This window comes from Podarcis raffonei, chromosome 3 (genome assembly GCF_027172205.1).
Source record: "Podarcis raffonei isolate rPodRaf1 chromosome 3, rPodRaf1.pri, whole genome shotgun sequence".
Lineage (NCBI taxonomy): Eukaryota > Metazoa > Chordata > Lepidosauria > Squamata > Lacertidae > Podarcis > Podarcis raffonei.
In genome coordinates, this window is record NC_070604.1 from 35042447 (window position 1) to 35064397 (window position 21951).

A 21951-nucleotide genomic window follows, 5' to 3' on the forward strand; every position below is an offset into this window, starting at 1 on the left:
GTTGTTTATAGTCTTCCTGAGCAGATGTACTCAGTTTGAAAACTTAAGTAACTATGGAGTCAATCCAAAAATTCTGTTCTACACTCAGAAGGATGCATTCCGTAAGTGGAACTCTCCTTCCATGAATGGAAGCTCCTTTGCTGGCCAGAAGGAGCCAACTCTGGATAATAATGGGTTATTCTTGTTCAGCAAGTTTTCCATATAATATAGCCAAGAAAGAAAAAAGTCATTGCAGAGCAAACAAAGGTTTCAGATTTATTAGATCTTAAAATATAGACTTGTATTTCAACAGAACATTTCAAAGAATAATATAATCTTCAATTTCATACACTCAAAATGGTACACCTTTATTCAAAAATATATTACTTAATGTACCCAAAATACACTTTTCAAACTTTATTTAAAATAAATTCAGTTCCAAATAACCACAACCTTTAATCTATCTAAATCACAGGCAAATCCATTTCCTTTTTAAATGCTTCTCAGATTAATTTTAACCTTCATGATTTCTCTTCAAAACAGCAAGTCATAAAAGATACCTATATTAAAATGCATTACAGTACATGAACTGCAGTTTAACTAAGTAAGGCTTTGTGGTAAATTAAAAACATAGTTAAAAGCAGCTGGAATGGGGGGGGTGTCAAAAAGAAATCTAACAGAAGTAATTGTTTAGTATTTCAACAGATTTTTGAAAGATATTTTAAAAACAGGAATAAATGTTATTTGTAAGTGAGATAAAGTAATTTTTCTGAAACGCCATACAGCTGACCACATTTTTCTGCAACAGTGGGCACCCTCACTTCCCCGTCACAGACACAAATCCTATTAAATAATGCTTGAAGGTGAGATTAAGTAATCCAAGAAATAAGTAAATGAGCATTCTTCTTAACTTAAATAATGCTCTTTGAGGACTGGTTTGAGGGCATTTGGGGCAGGGGGGTTATTCTCTGCTTATTCTCCATTTCATTAACTCACTCACTGGCTCATGTGTTTTGTTTTGGTCGATAAACACAAACAAATCCATCGCAGTTGCGTTATAGTTTAATAGACCAATAGTATTTACTTGAGGTAAGAAGGTTGTTCTACATTCCACCCTGCCCTGCTCCCGTAACTTCAAAAGCTATGGACCCAGGCAACAAGCAACCCCCAAAAGCTTAATGACTTCAGAAAAATTTGCAACCCCACAAGCAAATAGAGGTAACATAGCTCCTATGGTTACACTCCTTCTGCTAAAGAAAATAGCTTTGACAATTATGTGCAATCTTTCAGCCCCTGCATTTAAACTGCCATTTATTTATTTAAACACGGTTCAGCGTTTTTCTTTATCTAATGGAGTAGAACTTCTAAAAGGAGAACTGTTTTTAGCTAAGCATTTTCTCTCTCTCTCTTTTTCAGCCTTTCCTCAGTGCCTTTTCTAAATAAATAGCCCGCCAGAGTTTTCATTGGCACAATGTAGCCAAATGTATTCAATTTCCTTTAACAATATAAAACAGTCACGGGAGTTCTGGGGTTTCTGAGTTAAAGAGAGAGAACTATACAAAGGCTTTTTTAAAAAATGAAATAAATCTCAGCATGATTAGCTGAAAATCTGCCTTCAATATTCTAGTACATACTAATATAATAAAGCGTTTGCAATATCATTCATACAAAAGAAACTATATACCTTTAAATAAATTAATGCTACTATGTACATAATACTGTACATGAATGAAAAATGGCATAAACTGGAATAAGTTGTTTAAGGTCCTCGTTTCCTTAAAAAAGGCATTCTATCACCTTTACTATAATTAAGGAAAAAAGATATTATTGAGAATCTTCTTTTTTACAAACCGATTCTAGTGGCAACCACATGATCGCACCACCATGTTTCTGTACTTTTTCAAAATAACATTTGAACTGTCATCAAAATAGAGCACAGAGATTGCATTCAGTTTCGTTGGGGCACAGCAAGGCTTAGGGACATGATCAGGGAACATCAAATGGACCTGGAAAAGGCAGAGAGACAAGTAGGACTCAGCTACATTCATAAAGATAAAGTGCATTATATGGGTTATAACACTGTGACACCAGATGGCGCTGTGGAGTCCCTTTTTCGCCAGTGGGATTTCCCCATATGAAGTTTACAATGCATTTAACTGAACGGTTTTTTTGATGTGTCTAGATCCAGCCGTAGTCAAACTAAGGCTTTACTTGTACAGTCGTACCTTGAAAGTCGAATGGAATCCATTCTGGAAGTCCGTCTCACTTCCAAAACATTTGGAAACCAAAGAGCGGCTTCCGATTGGCCGCAGGAAGCCAATCGGAAGCCTCGTCGGATGTTTGGGTTAAAAAAAAAAAGCACTCGAAAACTGGAACAATCACTTCCAGGTTTCGGTTGTTTGGGAGCCGATTTGTTCGTGAGCCAAAGCATTTGAGATCCAAGATACGACTGTAGAGTTATATCCATACTTTCTGCTTGCGTTGACATACAGTAGGTACATTGGATTGTATCCCATAAAGGTTTCCCAGTTGGTCATGGATTTGCACTACAGAAAAACCCATCCCTCTCTTCTCCCCATGACAATCTGCTCTGGGGCTAGGTGTGGAGAAAAGGGGATTGGAAGTCCTACTGTGCAAGTGGAGCTCCTTGTGCTAATGGAACAACTTCATTGGATTTGGGTTAGGGCTAGACTAAGTTAGTTGAACTTAGATTCCATTGCAGTTAATGCAACAAGTTGGCAATGGCTGTACTTAAATTCCACTGATTTCTCCTTCAGCCACAGCGGGCACCAGTGAATGGAGCTCAACTCAAAGGTTCTGCCAGGCAGCAGGAGCAAGTTCAGGATTCCGGCCAATGTAAGTATGTTACGGTGCTCCAGTAGCGCTGGCAAGGGTGGGGTGAAACCACAGCATATGTGATTGCTTTTTGGAAGGAGCAGGGGAGAGACTAGAGGAGGCCATTCCATGAAATGGGCTTGGATAACCATATGGAAGGCAATGCTGAACAGCTTCCTGAAATGAATGGGAAAGGTAGTGGAAACATTGGAGACTGAGGGAAAATACAGGGTCTTTTGTACTTGAAAGCAAGTTAGGAATAATATTCTGCACATGTTGGGTGAGTTGGGAAGCAAGGAGGCCGTAGAAAAGGGAGTTGTAATAGGAAGGACAAAAGAGTATTAAAGCCAGGATAAAAACTTCAGCAGTAATAAGTTTCGTTTGTTTGCTAAGACTGTTAAAATCTGTTATAGCCATCTGCCCAGCAGTGATATAAGTCTGTAGTCTTTGCCAGAGAACACAGAACAGGCAATCGGGAAACAGCTTTTATATAACTGTTACCATGAAGAGATCGTTTACCAGGGAGAGATCTTTTCGAACAATCATAAATCCTTTAAACACACACACACGAGTGTTTAGTAGAAATAAAATGCACATGCATTTCCTAAGGTTGTTTAATAAATAAAATGAAACTTTTGGGAATGTGTGTGTCTAGTTTAATTTTGTAGGGACTGTGGAAATATCACGGGCTTCTCACTTTTGGAGGCAAGGGGAAGCACAATTTTCATTTTATCATTTCTTGCCTCTTTCTCATTTGAAGATGGAACAGATTAATAAGAATAGTGGTCAGCAGTAATACTGCCAAAGTTAATGAATGCACTTAGGAATGTGAATTTTCCCAGCTTGTAATGCCTGATTGTAACCCCTTTGCCTTGAAATTATTTCTCTGTTTCTAACCTAAATAAAGAATATTTCTAGATTTTGCACATTCTGCAATCGTCTTACTAGGTGCTCACATCTAATAGCCACTGCTGGCATAAGGTTAGAAAGAAATTACTTTAATGCCTCAAATTTCACATAATTTTGTGTGTGTGTGTGTGTGTGTACACACACACACACTCGACTCAGGAATTTCCAAGTTCAAATAAGCCAAATACAACCCAAAGGCATGCATTAACCATGTACAGCCTGATTCAGCTGTAGTGTCTGAGAAAGCTAAGCTGCTGGTTGCTGTTTTTTTCAAAGTGTGGTTAATAAAACTTTTCTTGGAAAGCTACAAACCTCATTGGAAACAGCCTGGTTGAAACCTTCACTTAGGTGAAGTCCAGGGAAATGAACAGTAAATGTCTTTAAATATTTTTAAAATTGGAAATGCTTATTATCACAAGGCCCTTTTTTTGATTGTTTCACAGCAAGTGTCCTAATAGAGGAAAGATACTTATTGGCATCGTCAACATAAAGGTGTCTGTTTGCTACAGTCTTGGAGCCCAACTCCCATGCAGTAAGTATGCTAGAAAACACTTGCTACAATAAGCCAGTCTGCCATGTAGGAATCCCAAGGACTAATTGCCGAAAACAAAAGGCTGACCCTTATTGGAGTAATGTGATCACAGTGGGAAGGACTTTATTACAAGTTGCATGCATGAGCAGTTAGGTCCCCAAACTGCACCCTACACTGAATTCTAACATTCATAATTTGAAGTAGAACATGCCAGACTTTTGCATGTACAGTGGTACCTTGGGTTACATACGCTTCAGGTTACAGACTCCACTAACCCAGAAATATTACCTCAGGTTAAGAACTTTGCTTCAGGATGAGAACAGAAATCGTGCAGTGGCGGTGCAGGGGAGCAGGAGGCCCTATTAGCTAAAGTGGTGCTTCAGGTTAAGAACAGTTTCAGGTTAAGAACGGACCTCCGGAACAAATTAAGTTCTTAACCCGAGGTACCACTGTACATATAAATTGGAAGATGACAGCTGGAGGGACAAACAGCAGGTGAGGCAAGATATTAATGATCAGATCTCGGGACACTTTTTTCTTGCAAGTTTAAAAGCAAGCTGGGTTGTGCTGGAACAAGGTGCTGTGGAAGAGAGTAATCTTTTCCCTTTGATCCCTTTTCTCTAGTTCTAAATAGATCCACCCACTAAAAGTGTCATCAGCTCTGCAGTTGGGGGGGGGGGAATGCAGGTACATGTTTTTTGGTCCTGAAAATGAATGACCGAGTCAAAATTTTAAAATATAATGGGAATGTTACTGTATAACAGTGCTTCAGGGGTTTCTTACAGAAATGTGATTATGTGGTTTGTTTTAAATATTAATCTGCTTGGAATATAATGTTAAGTAGAGAGGTTTCTGGATATTTCTTGCCTTTGTATTGAAAACTGCTGAAGCAGGGGAAGACATAAAGAAAGGGCAAGCCCAGAAAACCTCTGTGTGTGTGTGAGAGAGAGATGCTTTCTCTCAAATAATATTCTTACACTTAAGTACACTTAAGCAAAGCCCCGCTGGTATCCAATGCCAAATGTTTTGCTTTCCTTTCCTTTAGACAGCATCAGTGAGGCTGAGAAGGGGGTCTTGCAGTTACAAGTAATAAGCAGATCTTGATTGGCATCTACAGCCACAGCAGGCACTGCAAGTTCCAACAGTTTGACTTTACCCCTGAAGGCACACACTTCCATTGTCTCCGGAGAAAGACTGATGCAAGCAGCTGATATCTATGAGATAATGTATTTACATTCCATTGGTTCAATTCAGACATAATTCCACCTCTTTTCCTGAATGGCACTCATTACATTTAGGGAGGCATACGTACCAGAGTCTGCACTATGGCATGATTTGTTGCATTCATGTGTGCATTGAGAGGAAAGGAGCATTCTCCATCACAATAAAAGGCAGCGTAACCCTCTGGAGCTATAATCCAATCCTAGGCAACAAACAAACAAAGTACAAACTCAGTACTTCCAATCTAAAATGATCTGTAGTTTGCAGGTAAGAGAGATACTTTAAGGAAGTTGAGGTGCCAAATGAGGGGGGGGGGGGAATCAAACAAAAATGAATATTGAATTCCACCCAGAAATGTATACAGCAGGGATATCCAACTCCCAAGAGACTGCGATCTACTCCCACAAAAAAAAAAAAAAGGCAGTGATCTACCCATTGCAATGACCAAAGCTGTTGAGCTTTTTGGGGAGAGGAAGACCCAAAGTTGTTACGGGGGGGATCGATTAGGATCACGTGATCGACCAAGGATGACCCGCAATTGACCGGTAGATTGCAATCAACCTGTTGGACATCCCTGGTATACAGTAATGGTCCCGGCTCTTCAAGGTCCTGGGTAGATGTCAGTGGATTAATATGTGTGAACTTTACAAATATTCCACCGTTGCTGCAAAGCATTGCACTGGTGATCTTCTGCTCTTCTAGCTGCCCATTGCTGTCAATTCCTGAAAGGGGGGGCAAGGTAGCAGACAGCTTGGTCCAGCAATACCACACTGGTGTTGGAAAGCTAGCAGAGCAGCAGAACCCCACTGGCAGCTACTGACCCTTGCTTTGAAACTATTAGAGATAAACAAGGGACACTGCTGACAGAGTGAGGTCCAACACTACTTTCCTGTCTCTAAATTGTTGGCATATCAATTTTCCATGAAACAATATTTATTAATCTGGGATAACTAGATTACCTGAAAATTGATCAGATACCTTCCTTTAGCAGCTCACCAAAACCAGCATAATTACTACGGAATGAGTTATAGACTGAATTTCTAGATTTGTTGCAAAGATTCATGTTTAACATCCCTCCTCCTGAATCCTAAGCACCAGTTGCCATTATTATTCTTTTTTGCTGTCTAAAATAGGATTGATCATTGCTCCTACCTGCCAGCCTAGGTCTCTGAAGCTCACGTACAGTTCATGTTTTTTACAGGCTTGTTTCTGCTCACTTGTGTTATAATCTGCAGAAAGGAAATAAAACGTATAAATACTTCTATGGTTCAAAGCATTCATTATTTCCTCCTTAGATATTACAAACATCTTGATATGAGTAAATAGCAGGAAACCTGCTTTTGATATATGAAGTGTTTCAGGCAATTGCATGTCATGCTGACTACTGCTATTACTGACTACCGTAATACTAGCAGAGGAGCTTTAAAAGAATTATATTAACAGCAGACTCCCATACATGTCTACTCAGAAGTACATCTCACTGAGTTCAAGGGAGCTTCCTCCCAGGTAAGTAGATGTAAGATTACAGCCTCATTTTCCCTCAAAACCCGGGGCAGGCAAGAGGCTCAGTTGTAAAGGGATCATTGGATGGGAGTATAATAGCAACTAAATAAACCTGCCACTAAAGTATGTCAGTTATGGGTGGGTGGCAGTTGCGGCCCCTCACTCTCTGCTGCCATCCCAGCAATTAGCTTGTGCGTGTTTGCCAGCCATTTGGGAATTCCCCCAGTTGGCAGGATCTCAGGGCAGGACTTCCCGCCAGAATGCCAGCTTCAAATGGGCCAGTCAGAGGCCCTGCCTGATGGGCAGTACCTTGCTGTCTGGCAAGGCACTGACTGCTGCCATAACCAGCTATGATATGTGAAATATACTCAGAGTCGCAAAGTGATTTCATGCTCTTTATTCAGCTCATAGTGGTGAGGAGGAATGGAAGTCCCCTCAAAGTATCTGCTTTATATATATTATTTACACAATGGGCTGCACGTGATTAGCTAATTACAGACTTCTCCTGTAGGCCAATCAGGTTGTGGATTCACTTCTATCTGGAGCTGGATTGGGTGGCTCCTACCGACCAATCATACTGCTGCATTGTTCTAGGACCAATCAGACTGCTGCATTTTGGATCCTATTGTTCTAGGACCAATCAGACTGCTGCAGTTTGGATCCTTTTCAACTCAGTACATAACATTATGATAATAATATAATTGTAATTGCATGCCTGTTTTATTTTAAAAAACAGTAGCTAATTATCTCTCCTTGCCAAAAAGCAAGCAGCATGATGGATTTTCATCAACCTGCAAAAAGTTTCATTGTGATCAAGGCACACAGACATAGGGTAGTTTTCATGATGCAAACGGCAATATAATAGAAAGAACTATAGGCTCCTCATCAACATCATGTATCTTTGTTGACAAGCCTCCCTGGCTATTTATATAGTTGAGTCTATTGGCATTTAATACAGTGAAAATATTATCAAACCCTTCTGGCTGTGTGTCCTGCACCATACCTGTAGTGCTAATATTGCTGCAATTTCCCCATATTTACAATGAGTTAATAACTTTGACCGTTAAGAGAAATGGGTATAAAATGTTACATACCTTCCACTTCTACTGATTTCAGTTTTCCAGAATGTTCATAGTCAAAAGAGTGTTATAAGTCTCTAGCTTACTTTTTATAATAAGACTGACAGATCAAGGAAAGACTACCTCATGAACTGATTTTCTAAGAATGTCAATGCATATTTTGTGCCCACTCAGTGTCCAACCATGTTAACATCTACTTGGTTACTGATTCTGTTTTGGCATCTTAATTCATAATTACAGCATTTCTACCATTATAAGAGTAATTCTGTCTACTTTGAGGGGCTTCCCTTCCTTGATTTCTGCTCAAGAGTTTTTCCAGAATCGACCTGTCTATTAATCTTGCACACAGGATGGAGAGAGAGAAAAATGTGCTCTATTTGCTGGCTGCTTTGGGGGGGGGGGGGTTAGACCAGAAACACAAAAATGTACTCACCAGCTTTTTGGAAGTCCCCATCTCCCCATGAGCTCTGTGTGAATTTTTATTCAAAAAAACCAAACAAAACCCAAACCCCTCTAATATATGTAAAAGTATCATTTCAGCTTTCTCCACAGTGTTAAAATTGTTTTTAGCATTTTCATAACAGATGACTGCTGCCCAGATGTGAAAAAAGCCTCAGCACACTTGATGTGAAACTAGGCATTCAATATCCAATCATAGGGGGAAGACAGGGGAGAATTTGATCGCACACTTATTTAGAATGCAAAAAAATTCCCTAAATTAAATCCATATTCCTTCCTTACATTTCTGCATGTTAGTAATATTACATTGCATGGTAAGTGGCTAGGGTGACATTACTATACAGAATCTGGTGCCAAAGATCTAATTTCACTGACTAGGGATTCAAGGTCCATGTGCTTATTCTGCTAGGAATCAAAATCATGGGATATTGTGGCTGAATAAACTTTATACCCAAATAATTTAGGAACTGGAATTAGGTTTAGTAGAAAAATACTTTGAAGGGAGAACAAGGAAATCGGATATAAAAACTCCTAAATGTATCCATTGGCGGGCAGCAAATATTTGAGATGGGATTGAGTTTGTCTATATACCAAGGATTATTGCATGTTTAATTAAGTTATTACACATCTGGGCTGCAGTCATGTGCACATTTACCTATGAGTAAGTACCGCATATCTGACTAGACATGTATAGAATTGCACTATTAAGCATGTCCCACATCAATAAACAGAACAAGTTAGGCTTTTGTTTCTCCATGGAAGTCTGTATTTAGAATGAAATCTACACTGTTAAAATACAGCTTTTGAACGAATATTTGACTCAGTGAAAGAGCTACTTCTGTTCATTTAAAAAACATGGCTGCAATATTGGTAACAGAACAACACCATGGAAGTTGGGGAAACTCATTGCATTGTATGAGGGAGAGAAGAGAAACATTAGAGTAACATTTAGGCTGGTTAAACTCTATTGACTTCTGTGATTAAACCCCACTGGCTTCTATAGGAAGCAATGCACCCCTGGTTTAAAGTAATGGGTTTGACTGCACAATCATTTGTGCCTGAGAGGTCTATATGTCTCCGTCTGGCTTGTACTGGGTGGGTAAAGCCACAACCCTGGCTTACTGTTACGTGCAAACCTGGGAATGTCGGCTGTTTCGCTGCAATGAATCATGGTCAGTAAACCAATTAGATATTATGCATTCTTTGTCTTACCCCCAACACTCTGCATTCTTGAGGAATCTTGCGGAGTGCTGGATTTGTTGCGGTTCTGATTTTTCTTTTTGTTGTTGGCAGCTCGGACAGATCGAAAAAGGACTTTGCTTGCTTTGAAGAAAGCAACCATGAATGGCTGTTTTGACTGAGGTCCATGCCGTCCTATAAGGCCAGCAGATTTCACGTTGATACTCCTACCTGCAAAATAAATCAACATAAGCATATTTACCTAAACACAGAATAAGCTAAGCCAATAGGTGAAGGAGCCATGTTAGAATAATAACTCTGGAACATTATTATTATTATTATTATTATTATTATTATTATTCTACTATATTCAAAGTAGCACTGAGTAACAGCTATCTAGAGTAGACTGCCTACACACAGTGCCTCCATTTTGCCAGCAACCACAGTCAGTTTGTTGGCCCTGATCCAGCTCCCACTGGCTCCAGGCACTGGTCCAGCGCTTACAGAGATGTTATCCTGATATATGTTACAGAGGAACAGAGTTGTGTATCATTAGTGTACTGATGGCACTTTTCCTCAAATCTCCCAGAAACCATCCTGGATGGCTTCATGGAGATGTTAAATGGCATCGGGGATGAAATAGTTCCCGGCAGTACCTCACAGCACCCCACAGAAATACTCCCCAATGTTTTTCTCTGAATTTGACCCCAGAGAGAGGACCAGAAGCACTGTAAAACATTCTAGCCTAGAACATTCTAGCCTAGAATGTTATTTTTGTTTCAAACATTGCAGATTGTGGACAAGATGGACTGTTTCAAGAAGTGGCAAAAAGATATTTCCAAATTTGTCTGGCAGGGCAAAAAGCCCAGAATAAAATTTAAGATATTAACTGATGCAAAAGAAAGGGGGGGATTTGCCCTGCCAGACTTAAAACTTTATTATGAATCAGCAGCTTTCTGTTGGTTGAAGGAATGGCTACTACTTGAGAACACAGATATCTTGGATTTAGAAGGGTTTAATAACATTTTTGGGTGGCATGCATATCTGTGGTACGACAAGGTTAAAGCTCACAAAGCTTTTAAAAATCATATTGTCAGGAAAGCATTATATAATGTCTGGATCAAATATAAGGATTTGTTGGAAAATAAAACTCCTAGGTGGTTATCTCCAATGTAGGCGAAGGCCGTGAAAAAACTCAATATGGGGTTGAAATGGCCGAAATATTGGGAAATTGTGGAACAAGAGGGGGACAAATGGAAATTGCAGAGTTATGAGAAATTAAAAGATAAAGTGCGTGACTGGCTTCATTATTATCAAATAATGGAGGTCTTCAAGTCAGACAGGAAAAATGGCTTCCAGGTGGAAAAATCAAAACTGGAGACAGAATTGTTAGAGTCCAAAACTAAGAATTTGTCAAAAATGTATAACTTGCTGCTGAAATGGAATACACAGGATGAAACAGTTAAGTCAGCCATGATCAAGTGGGCACAAGACATTGGTCATAACATTATGTTTGAAGACTGGGAACGGTTGTGGACCACCGGTATAAAGTTTACGGTGTGTAACGCCTTAAAAGAAAATATTATGAAAATGATTTATAGGTGGTACATGACCCCAGTCAAACTTGCTAAGATTTACCACTTGCCTGACAATAAGTGTTGGAAATGTAAAGAGAATGAAGGTACATTCTTTCACCTCTGGTGGACGTGCCCAAAGATTAAGGCTTTCTGGGAGAAGATTTATAATGAAATAAAAAAGGTATTTAAATATACCTTTCTGAAGAAACCAGAGGCCTTTCTCCTGGGTATGGTCGGCCAGTTGGTGCCAAAGAAGGACAGGACATTTTTTATGTATGCTACAACAGAAGCAAGAATACTCATCGCAAAGTATTGGAAGACAGAAGAACTACCCACCGTGGAAGAATGGCAGATGAAAGTTATAGACTATATGGGACTGGCAGAGATGACTGGCAGAATCTGAGACCAGGGAAAAGAGACGGCGGAAGAAGATTGGAAGAAGTTTAAAGACTATCTTAAGAAACATTGTAAAATTGTTGAATGCTAAGACGTTGTGGATTTGGAAAATATGAGGTTGTATGCTGTAACCATTATGCAATATGAAAAGAAAGGTTAAAATTATTTATTAGAAATTAGGGAGGGATTTGTTGATCAAAATTAATTAGGGATTGGAATGCAGTAAGGGGAGGTACGAGGAGGTCGGGAAAATAAGTTTTATGAAAATAAGGGATTGAAATTATACATGTGGTGTTTTTTGTGTTTTGTGTGTGTTTATGGTTTATGTTTTTGTTTTTTGTTGTGATATGTGTGCTTATAATGTGTGAAAAAGCTAATAAATATCTTATTAAAAAAAAACAGAAGCACTGTAAAACAGTAGTCCCAATGCCCATCTCACAGAGCTGGCTCAAGAGGATACCATGATCAATGGTATCAAAACCTACTGAGAGATCAAGTAAGAATAATGGGCTTGCATTCCCTCTGTCCTTCTCCCAATAAAGGTCACCCAAGATGACAAAGACCTATCAATAACCAGGCCTGAACCTCAACTGGAAAAGGTCAAGGCAATCAGTTTCATCCCAAAGTATTTGCAACTGTTGAGCCACAACCTTTCCCCCAAAAGGGACCATTCATGACTGGGTGGTCATTGTCTCAAACCAATGGGCCCAGGCTTGATTATTTTTTCCTCAGGTGTGGTAGCATCACCGCTCCCTCCCACAAGGATACATTGACCACAGCTTGGATCCACCTGGTTGTACCACCTCAGCAAGCTTTTAATAAGCCAGGAGGGAGAAGGGAACATGTTGTTATTCACTTCATTGCAAACACCTTGTCCACTTCATCAGGCTCCATCAACTGAAATGTAACGTGAAAGGCAGATATGCTAGACATACATAGAATAGCCTCACCTATTTTGAAAACGGTGTAGCGCTAGAAGAGAATATTGTGTGTATTAGAATCCCACATTGTGATGGCAAAGTAGTCAACTTTTTTTTAAAAGCCACTAGCCTCTTAATTTAAAAAAACAAGAACGGCAGATGGGGAATCCTGTATACGCGACACAAATCAATACGAAAGAGAAAGGCAGGCATCCTACATATTTATACTTCGAGTCATAAATAATTTCAAAGCATTACTCAAATTTCACCAAAAGCCTTAAGTATAGGTACAGCTGAGGCTTCAGTCTTTCAAGGAATAATATATAATAGAGGTTGAAATATGTACATGATTGACTCTAGTTTTACTCCCAGGGGGATGTACATATTTCTCTATAATATTTGTTCAGTCAGGACTGAGCACTACACTAGATTATAGACTCTGACCCTCCGGGGCAACCGGGGGTGGAGGAGTGTTGGAGGAAGGTGTTGAAAATGAAAAAAAAGAGGGGGGGAGCTAGTCACTAAAGCTGCATCCATATGAATTTCGAACAAATAAGCCCCCAGCTCTTAACAGAATTTATTTTGGCAGCCCGAACACCTTTGTGTCTCCACGTATTATGCAGAACCCTTCGTTCCGCCAGAAACCGAGACAGTGTCATGTGAAGCTATGCAGCTGTACAAGGGGAAAGCGTACAAAATTCCTTAAAATAGTAAAAGAAATTCTGAATTGCTAGCCTGGTTGGCAGCAACGTCCCTCTGATCTATAGCAAAGTAGGAGATGGGAAATGGTTAAAATCCTCTGAGAAAGAAGCATCTGCCTTGCAAATGTATCATGCCATTAAACTCAATCTCGCTTGAGAAAGAACTTACTAATAGTCATAGGAGTAAGCCTTAAACAAATAAGCATATAGGCTTCCCTTTTAAAGGCAAACTTACAGTGGCTCTCTGCCAGGGTCTATATTTCTTAGAAAAACTTCTATCATTGGCGTAAATGAAAGAGGCAGTTTGATTTGTGGTTAAGGCAGTTTCCATTCTACTTCCACTGTAACAAATGTATTAATTCAGCTCAGACTTCCTCCTCCTGGCAGCCCTTTTGCAGTAAAAAAGAGAAATTAGAAGTCGCAGCCAAATACCGTACCTTGAACTGACCCACTTCAATACATAAACACTTTTACAACATGTTTATTCAGGTGTAGCACTTTAAATTGCTTTAAGATGTTTCCAGTGACAGAGAAACCAGCAAAGGTGAAAAAAGGAGAACTGAGAAAGTTAAGCAGTTCGGGAGCAGAATGGAGTGGCCACATATTATGAAAAAATATATATGAAATAATTGCTGCTTCATGGAGGGGGAGAGTCTGGAAAGGAAAATATGTATTTGTTCAATTTCTAATTTCATTTAAATGATTGTGAAATAATATAGTGCAATTCATTGTTGAATGTGAAAGTCTTTAGCAAGTCGGATCTGGAAAACCTTTTACAGATTATTACAACCTGGACCAAACCACAGCGTTCCACATTTACCTTCCTTTTTCTAGGAGTCCTTCTGACGAGGCGCTCTGTTTTGTTGCAAGGACTTTCAATAATTTTATTTTACCTATAAAAGACTAATACCTTACTGGCAGACATTTCAGGAAATCTATTAGATGTATATGTCCTGAATACTATAAAGGTATGTGTGAGACATTATTTTAAAGGGAGTTCACTTTGGTTTTGAAGGATCACCCCCCCCCCCACACACACACACACTTTTGCTTCTCACAACCTAAATTTTCTGAATTTACAAAAGTGTTTTTTGTGTGAGAAGCAAAAGTGGGGGGGGGGGTTGAACCTTCAAAACCAAAGTGAACTCCCTTTAAAATAATGTTTAATATTATTAAGTTTCCTGTCGGTTTCTTTTTAGATTTCAGCAGTGAGATGACTATTAAGATGCCACAAGCTAAGGTTTACTTAAGTCCTCAAGATATACAGAGATACTCTTAAAAATTAGTCTAAGCCCAAATACCCTTTGAACACAGAGGCAATTTATGTGACTCTCTATCTGCTGTTTACTTGATCTTTTGAACAGCCAAGGTAAGCTGCGAGAAACAGTTTTCCCCACCCCTCACCATAGAATTATGGCTCAGCACTTCTATTTTTCTACATAAAAAAACCAATAAATAATCATTTATATTTCAAAAGGTTTGCTCGGCAGTAAACTCCCAATGACTACCATTCAACATAGCTCCACGTAAGTAAATTTAGCATTATACAAGTTGATAATTCTGGAGAAAAAAGCATGTTGCAATCATCAAAGCACTTAATTCAGAATTGCCCCATTGGTCTCAAAACTACTACAAAATTAGTGGTTTCATAACTGAAGGCTCAACTTATTTATTATGGCCAGGATCCAAACAACCATGCAACTAGTTCCATGCACCCAAGGGAGTTTGGGGCTTGTGTTTTCTGAGCAGCAGACCCTCATGCCACATAGCAAACCTCTTTCGAACCAGAGAGCCTTTCAAAAACAGTTTGTGATCATGAGCCTGCTATTCAAAGGGAAAATGTTAAACCAAATGGGGCTTGCCTGAGGCACCTGGGTGGGTCTAAAGTAGCCATCTAAAGTAGCCATCAGTGTGTATAAATCAGTCAGTGTGCTTAAGTCACCTGATTATGGTATGCTTGCTAATAATTTTAATCAAATTCAGCTTGCTCAGATAAAAATAATGCATGTAACATAGATCTGGGAAGCACATACAGGAATCACATGTACTACCATTTTGGGATTCTAATTGACAAAAAACCCTATGTGTTTCATTTGTAGATTTCCACTAGACAGTGTCCGAAAAAGCAGATGAGTCATTGCTGCAATCCATCCTTTCCCATGTCTGAAGAGTCCTCCCCACACATTGGAAGGCGTATTTGAAGTGTGGAAAACAAGGGCCTTGTGTACGGGGGGGGGTGTCGATGAGTTTCTGGCACACAACTCCATGTGCGTTTCTGGTAGCAAAATTCCACAGGTAATGAAAATTCTTTCTTTCAAAAGCAACTCTGATCAAATCATCTCTTTTAAGAAACTCACCCCAAACTACTAGCTGTTTGAAAGATGCCAAAATTGTGTTTGGTCACAATGGCAGGAGATGACAGGTTATGCCCAAGAAACTTTAGAGCACAAGTCTATGTGTGTCTAGGCAAAAATAAATTCCCACTGAGTTCAATAGGGTTCATTCTCAGGTAAATGAGTACAAGATTGCCTTATTTAACTAGCTTCTGCATTGATGGCTAAATCATGCGTGCATCACACTCTGAAATCAGTAGACCTAATTACCCGGTTTTACACTGAGTTGCCATGGCCACTGTGGAGAGGGATACTGCAATTAGTCACCCACTACAGAATTGCATAAGCTTTCCAAAACTTGTGATCGCGTTGCTAAAGTTCATATTGCTTTGGCTAAGCATAAAAAACAGCAACTTGTAATGATTACCTTAAATGCAAGGCAGGCATTACGGCTCTTAATTTTGTTTCTTTCCAGTCTAGATGCTAATGCAGAGAACTCATTCTCACTCATCCACTTGCTCAAAAAAAAAATGCCCACCTCCTTACTTCTTTGGCTGCTGCTCTGACAGTGATCTGCTCTCCTCTTTCTCCTTCCCACCCTGAGGCCTGGAATGCTGTGGCTGAGACAGTGGCATAGCATGGGTTGCCAGCAACCAGGGCCACACAGTGGCAGTGGATGGATGGGAAGCAGATGGAGTACATATTCACATCACCCAGGAGATCACAGCACAGATATAAGAAAAGAGTCATTCTGTTGTCTAGAGAGGTCACTTCCTGGTTCACATGGAGAAGTCGTTCTCAACAGAGCCCAGTGACGGAAGCACACAGCTGTATTGAGGCAGCACAAGGTGCTGAAGTTTTGCAGCCCTAACAATTTTACGCCCAGGGCAATCACCGCTGTGCCCCCCTCCCCATGCTACACCACTGGGCTGAGATGCAGTAAATGCTCTATGTGTTCTGGACAGCAACACATATCTGGGGAGAGGGGGAGAGGCAGTGACATGCTCCCCCAGGCAGTGTTCTGACACCCGCCTGTCCCAGCGTGTCACAGCCTGTCCCAGAGAGCCAGCATGGTGTAGTGGTTAAGAGCTGTAGACTCGTAATCTGGTGAACCGGGTTCGCTTCCCCACTCCTCCACATGCAGCTGCTGGGAGACCTTGGGTTAGTCACACTTCTCTGAAGTCTCTCAGCCCCACTCACCTCAGAGTGTTTGTTGTGGGGGAGGAAGGGAAAGGAGATTGTTAGCTGCTTTGAGACTCCTTTGGATAGTGAGAAAGCGGGATATCAAATCCAAACTCCTCATCCTCTTCTTCTTCTTCCCCTGCACTGCGAGGTCTGGGATAGTGTCATGCAGTTGTGAAATATGTTAGAACTTATTTACTTGTCCCAATAAGGCCATTTATAAACATGGGGTATGAATTTATTTATTTTCTCTTGATAGGTGCACAAATTTATTCTAACTGCTGGGTGAAGAATGCCCTCTCAGTTTTGCAGCATCACCAACAAGACCACATTTTTGGCAACATTCTCAGAGGGGTCGGAAGGGGGACCCCCAACTTCTCCTTCACAAACAAAGCATCTAGAACGGCACCACTTCATGATGTTGTGGCAACCAAGAGAAGGGGTAATGGGAAAGGAACATGGTGGCCTGCCTAGCCACTAACTGCAAGTGCTCTGTGGTTTTAAGAAAAGATGCTGTCCACCCTCATCTTTACCGATAAGCTCCTCTGCCTTCCCAAATTTTAAAACTTTCACCAGTCTGAAGGTTAATTTTTCTTCCCACTGTTGTCCACTCAAATGCCACTACAGTCAAACCTCGGTTCTTGGACAGCTCCGTTTTTTAACGTTTCGGCTCCCGAACGTCTGACACGGCTTCTGCTTGAGTGCAAGAAGCTCTTGCAACCAATAGGAAGCTGCGCCTTGGTTGTCAAACAGTCTTCCGGAACAGATTACGTTCGACAACCAAGGTTTGACTGTACCTCTGAAAGGCTCAACACAGCTCTAATTATTTTTTAAGCTGTTGGCTTGACAGGCAAAATGAACTTTCTTTATCCATCTGATTCTAAAGAAAACCATAAGCTGCTATAAGGGGTTTTTGAATTGCAAATTACAAGTGCATTTGCATGGAAGGAAATTCCTTGTCATTTTTCACCAATACTTTCTACAACTTGAAGGTAGCTATAGCTTTTCAAAACATTTGGCTAGCAAAAGAAAAAGGGGGGAAAAGGCCAAGCTGACACTACTAATTTAATTCCACTCCAAACCCAATTTCTTTCATTTAGTCTCGTTACACACTATATTTAATTTTGCCCATTGATGCGTAAAGAAAATACGTTTCGGGAATTTGCAAGGAAAACTCCCCACCTCAATCTGTAAATCTTTCTTCAGGGATTATAAAAGAGCTCAAACTGACATGCTGCTTAGGCCTTTGTAAGTCTGACATTGCCCAAAGAAACCATTTTCATTGATGCATTAGCACAAATAATTATCATGCCAGAATAATCTTTTCATATAATCTTTGTTATGGAGTAATAAGAAACAGGAGGAAGGCAAGCAGTTCAGGGGAGGAGGAAAGGGATATGTCGGTGACCCAGGACCCAACCTTGGAGAGGCAGCAATGCAATTTCAAATGTTTCACATACCCCAACCCAAATGTTGGCTGCAGGAGGAGGGAAGGAAGGAGGGAACACATTTGAGACGTGTCTCTAGGGACACTGGATTGCTGGTGAATTCCAATGCAAGCTGGTCTTATCTGCACTGTCCAGAATCCACATATGTGTTGGAACTTGGTTATTCAGCATCTTTCACACACATGGAATCATAGATTAGTAGAGTTGGAAGGGACCCCAAGGGCCATATAGTCCAGCCCTCTGAATGTTCCAACACAGTTCTCAACTAAGAGAGAGAATTTAACAATTATACAGCAGTATCTTGGTTTATGAATTTAATCCATTCCAGAAGTCCGTTCTTAAACCAAGGCATTCTTTCCCATAGCAGAGGGGACTCAATTTACAAATGGAACACACTCAACAGGAAGTGAAACATGTTCTTATTCCAAGGCAAAGTTCACAAACCAAAACACCTACTTCCAGGTATGCAGCGTTCTTAATCCAAGTTGTTCATAAACTAAGCTGTTCTTAAACCAAGGTACCACTGTATTTTGATAGAAAAACATTTTAGAATTGCACAACTATGGACTCAAATGCACATTTCAATGCAGAAACAGATTGATTCCCACTCCTCAGCCTTCCGCAAGCCAGCTCCTCTACTGTGTGGCAGAAACCTGTTGCCCAGTCCCAAACTGCCCCATCTTTTCCTCCACCTGAAATATGCTTTGGAGGACAAAGAAATTGCATCACCAGCTGCTCCATCTCATCTTTAGCAGGGGAGGGGAGAGAGATCTTGAGAACAAAGTGGCTGAGTGGGAAAGCTGGGAATGTGAGAGTGAAGGACCAGGAGGTGAAGGAAGCCTCCTCCCACCAACACTTTCCACCCCATTTCACAGGCTATTAACTAGTTAGAAATATGTGTGGCTGCCACTGGGACTTCCATTCTCCTAACTGCTAAACCATGCAGAGAGTTGTTAGGAGACCGCTGGTCCCCTGACAGAGCTCATGTTCGCAGAATGGTTTAACAGTCAAACTCCCTTCTCGGTTGGGAATTCTGGGAATTGTAGCTCTGTGAAGAGAATAGGGACCTCCTAAGAACCCGTAGCAACCTTAACAACCTACAGCTCCCAAGATTCTTTGAGGGAAGCCATGACTGTTTAAAGTGGTTTAGTACTTTTAAAAATGTACAGCGGTACCTCAGGTTACAGACACTTCAGGTTACAGACTCTGCTAACCCAGAAATAGTACCTCGGGTTAAGAACTTTACTTCAGGATGAGAACAGAAATCATGCTCTGGCAGCACGGCAGCAGCAGGAGGCCCCATTAGCTAAAGTGGTATCAGGTTAAGAACAGTTTCAGGTTAAGAACGGACCTCCAGAACGAATTAAGTTCTTAACCCGAGGTACCACTGTATAGTGCAAATGGGTGCCACGGTAGGATGCACGTATATGTGTAAGCTGTGCCATGCAACCTGTCCACCAAAAAGGGTGGGGATAGATCATGGTGGGGAAGTTATACGGGCCTTTACACCTCATCTCAAACTATTTCCCACATGGGATCAGGGTCAGGGGTGCATAAACAAAAGGCTCATTTCTCCTTCCCACCACTTATAGTGAATGTGAACCCATCTTTAAAATTCATTTGTTTGGCATTAAAAATGAAAGTCAAAAGAGGTACATTCTTAAGACTGAACTGTAGCCAAATGGTTTTAAAAAATAAAAATCCCTCTCATGGCTAAGGTCAGAATTAGTAGAATTAATTTGACAGAGTTGCTTTGGGGTTTATCTGTACATGCTGAAAATGATATCTGAAAAGCACTTTAAGGCAAACCTCTTGAAAGATTTATGAATATTTCAGGGGAATGTTTTACACATTCTTTCAGTGCAGCCTGACAGATTATTTTTAAAAAAGAGAAAAATGTTGTAATCATTGTAGAAAATGTGCTCATGAAATACTTGACCCACCATTCCAATTTAATACAGTTCCAGTTCTGAATAGTGTGTAGGAGTGTTGCTTTTTATCCCAGTTTGACTCGTTTGTAATTATCACAAAAAGATGATAGCATGGAAAGTAAACAGGAATCCTTAATAAATGACTTCATTAAAGGAACAAAAAGGACAGTGATTTTTCAAACAAATGTACCTCTTTTTATATCTAAATGACAGTTATTTTCTGTATTAAAGTGATTTTTTATCATCCCAGTCTCCCATTGATCACACTAACACTTTCTGATGTGTATTAAACCAAGCCAAAAAATGTCCTCAATCATTTGTTACACTGCATAATTGAGAGTTGTGTTCTGTGCTATACATCAGTGGAGCCCAGCAGCATCTGAATCATGTCCCAAAATGTTTACAATCTCTTTTATACACTGAATAAGACGTATATTCAGCAGGGCTGCAGAGAAAATTTGCTATTTATAATAAATGAGAAATACACAATGCAAACTTGATGGGCTACTGTGAATAGACTCCACAGGGGAAAACACACTGGTATTTAAGAAACTATTGCAAACAATTACAGAAAGGTAGCCGTGTTGGTCTGCCATAGTCAAAACAAAAAAATTTTTTCCTTCCAGTAGCACCTTAAAGACCAACTAAGTTAGTTCTTGGTATGAGCTTTCGTGTGCATGCACACTTCTTCAGATGACTGAAGTATCTGAAGAAGTGTGCATGCACACGAAAGCTCATACCAAGAACTAACTTAGTTGGTCTTTAAGGTGCTACTGGAAGGAAAAAAAATTTTGTATTGCAAACAAGAGATTAAATAATAGCATTCAGGAACAGGCTTGCATAAATAGAAAACCCAGAAATAAAACAGAACAAGGCCTAGACGCCAGAATGTACAATGTGCTGTATAGCATTTCAATTACTTTGTGTGATAAGCATCAAATGAGAGAGGGCAAACAAAACTGAAAACTCACAACAACAGCATTCCCTTGGGACAATTCTTACACTGTGAAACTCTCAGATTAGATGCCTCCCAAATTAGATGATTGAAATCTGTAATCAGATCTCCTCTTACTTTAAATGTTTGGGGGGAGAGAGAGAGAGAGAGAGAGAGAGAGAGAGAGAGATTGGGACCGAGACTGAGAAAATAAATACAGCTATGGAAGCAATGGGAAGGAAGATCTGTTCTCCCCACCAATTTCCTAGTGAAAAATTCTCCTCTTAAAGTTGTTATTTGCCCCTGCAGGGAACACCTACAGATATTTTCCTAACAGATCAAACAGCACCTTCAGGAAGGAAAAGTGATTTTCATCAAGAAAAATGGTGGGTAGAGGAGAAAGACTAGCCACCTGCCCCAGTGGTCCCACAGTGGCTTTTAACAAGAAATCAAAGAGATGGTGATCCAATCACAGTTCTCCATTGACTCATCTACTTTGGCCTTTAGCCTCACCCATTAAAACCAACCCATTAGCTAACACTGGAATGGATTAATCCAATGGTTCCTAAACTTTTCTTTCCCACTTGATAATTGCTAGGGATCTTGGCAGACAACTCAATGATTTTTCTGCCTGTTGCAGGAACTGTAACACACGGTGCTAAATCCTGTATGGTTTTTAATTTCCATTTTGCAGACATGCCATGAATGAAGGAACATAGTTTGGGAACCCCTGGACTGATCCACATCTTCATAAACCTTACAGCTCTAGACTTAAAAACAAACATAATATTTTGATGAATTTCATCCTACATATTGAACCGACATGGACCCTG

At 40.2% G+C, this 21951-nt stretch overlaps 1 protein-coding gene across 2 annotated transcripts in view; it reads right to left on the reverse strand.

Annotated features, from left to right (window-relative positions):
• Positions 1 to 234: 234 nt before the first annotated feature.
• BMP5 (bone morphogenetic protein 5) overlaps positions 235 to 21951 on the reverse strand; it is a 55464-nt gene continuing 33747 nt past the window's right edge. For both annotated transcript variants that reach the window (XM_053381090.1, XM_053381089.1), the window contains 4 exons: positions 9730 to 9927; positions 6629 to 6705; positions 5568 to 5678; positions 235 to 1985 (listed from right to left, as the gene is read on the reverse strand). In XM_053381090.1, coding sequence (XP_053237065.1) covers positions 1836 to 1985; positions 5568 to 5678; positions 6629 to 6705; positions 9730 to 9927 — 536 coding nt within the window. In that variant the 3' untranslated portion in view covers positions 235 to 1835. The remainder of the gene's footprint in view (positions 1986 to 5567; positions 5679 to 6628; positions 6706 to 9729; positions 9928 to 21951) is intronic.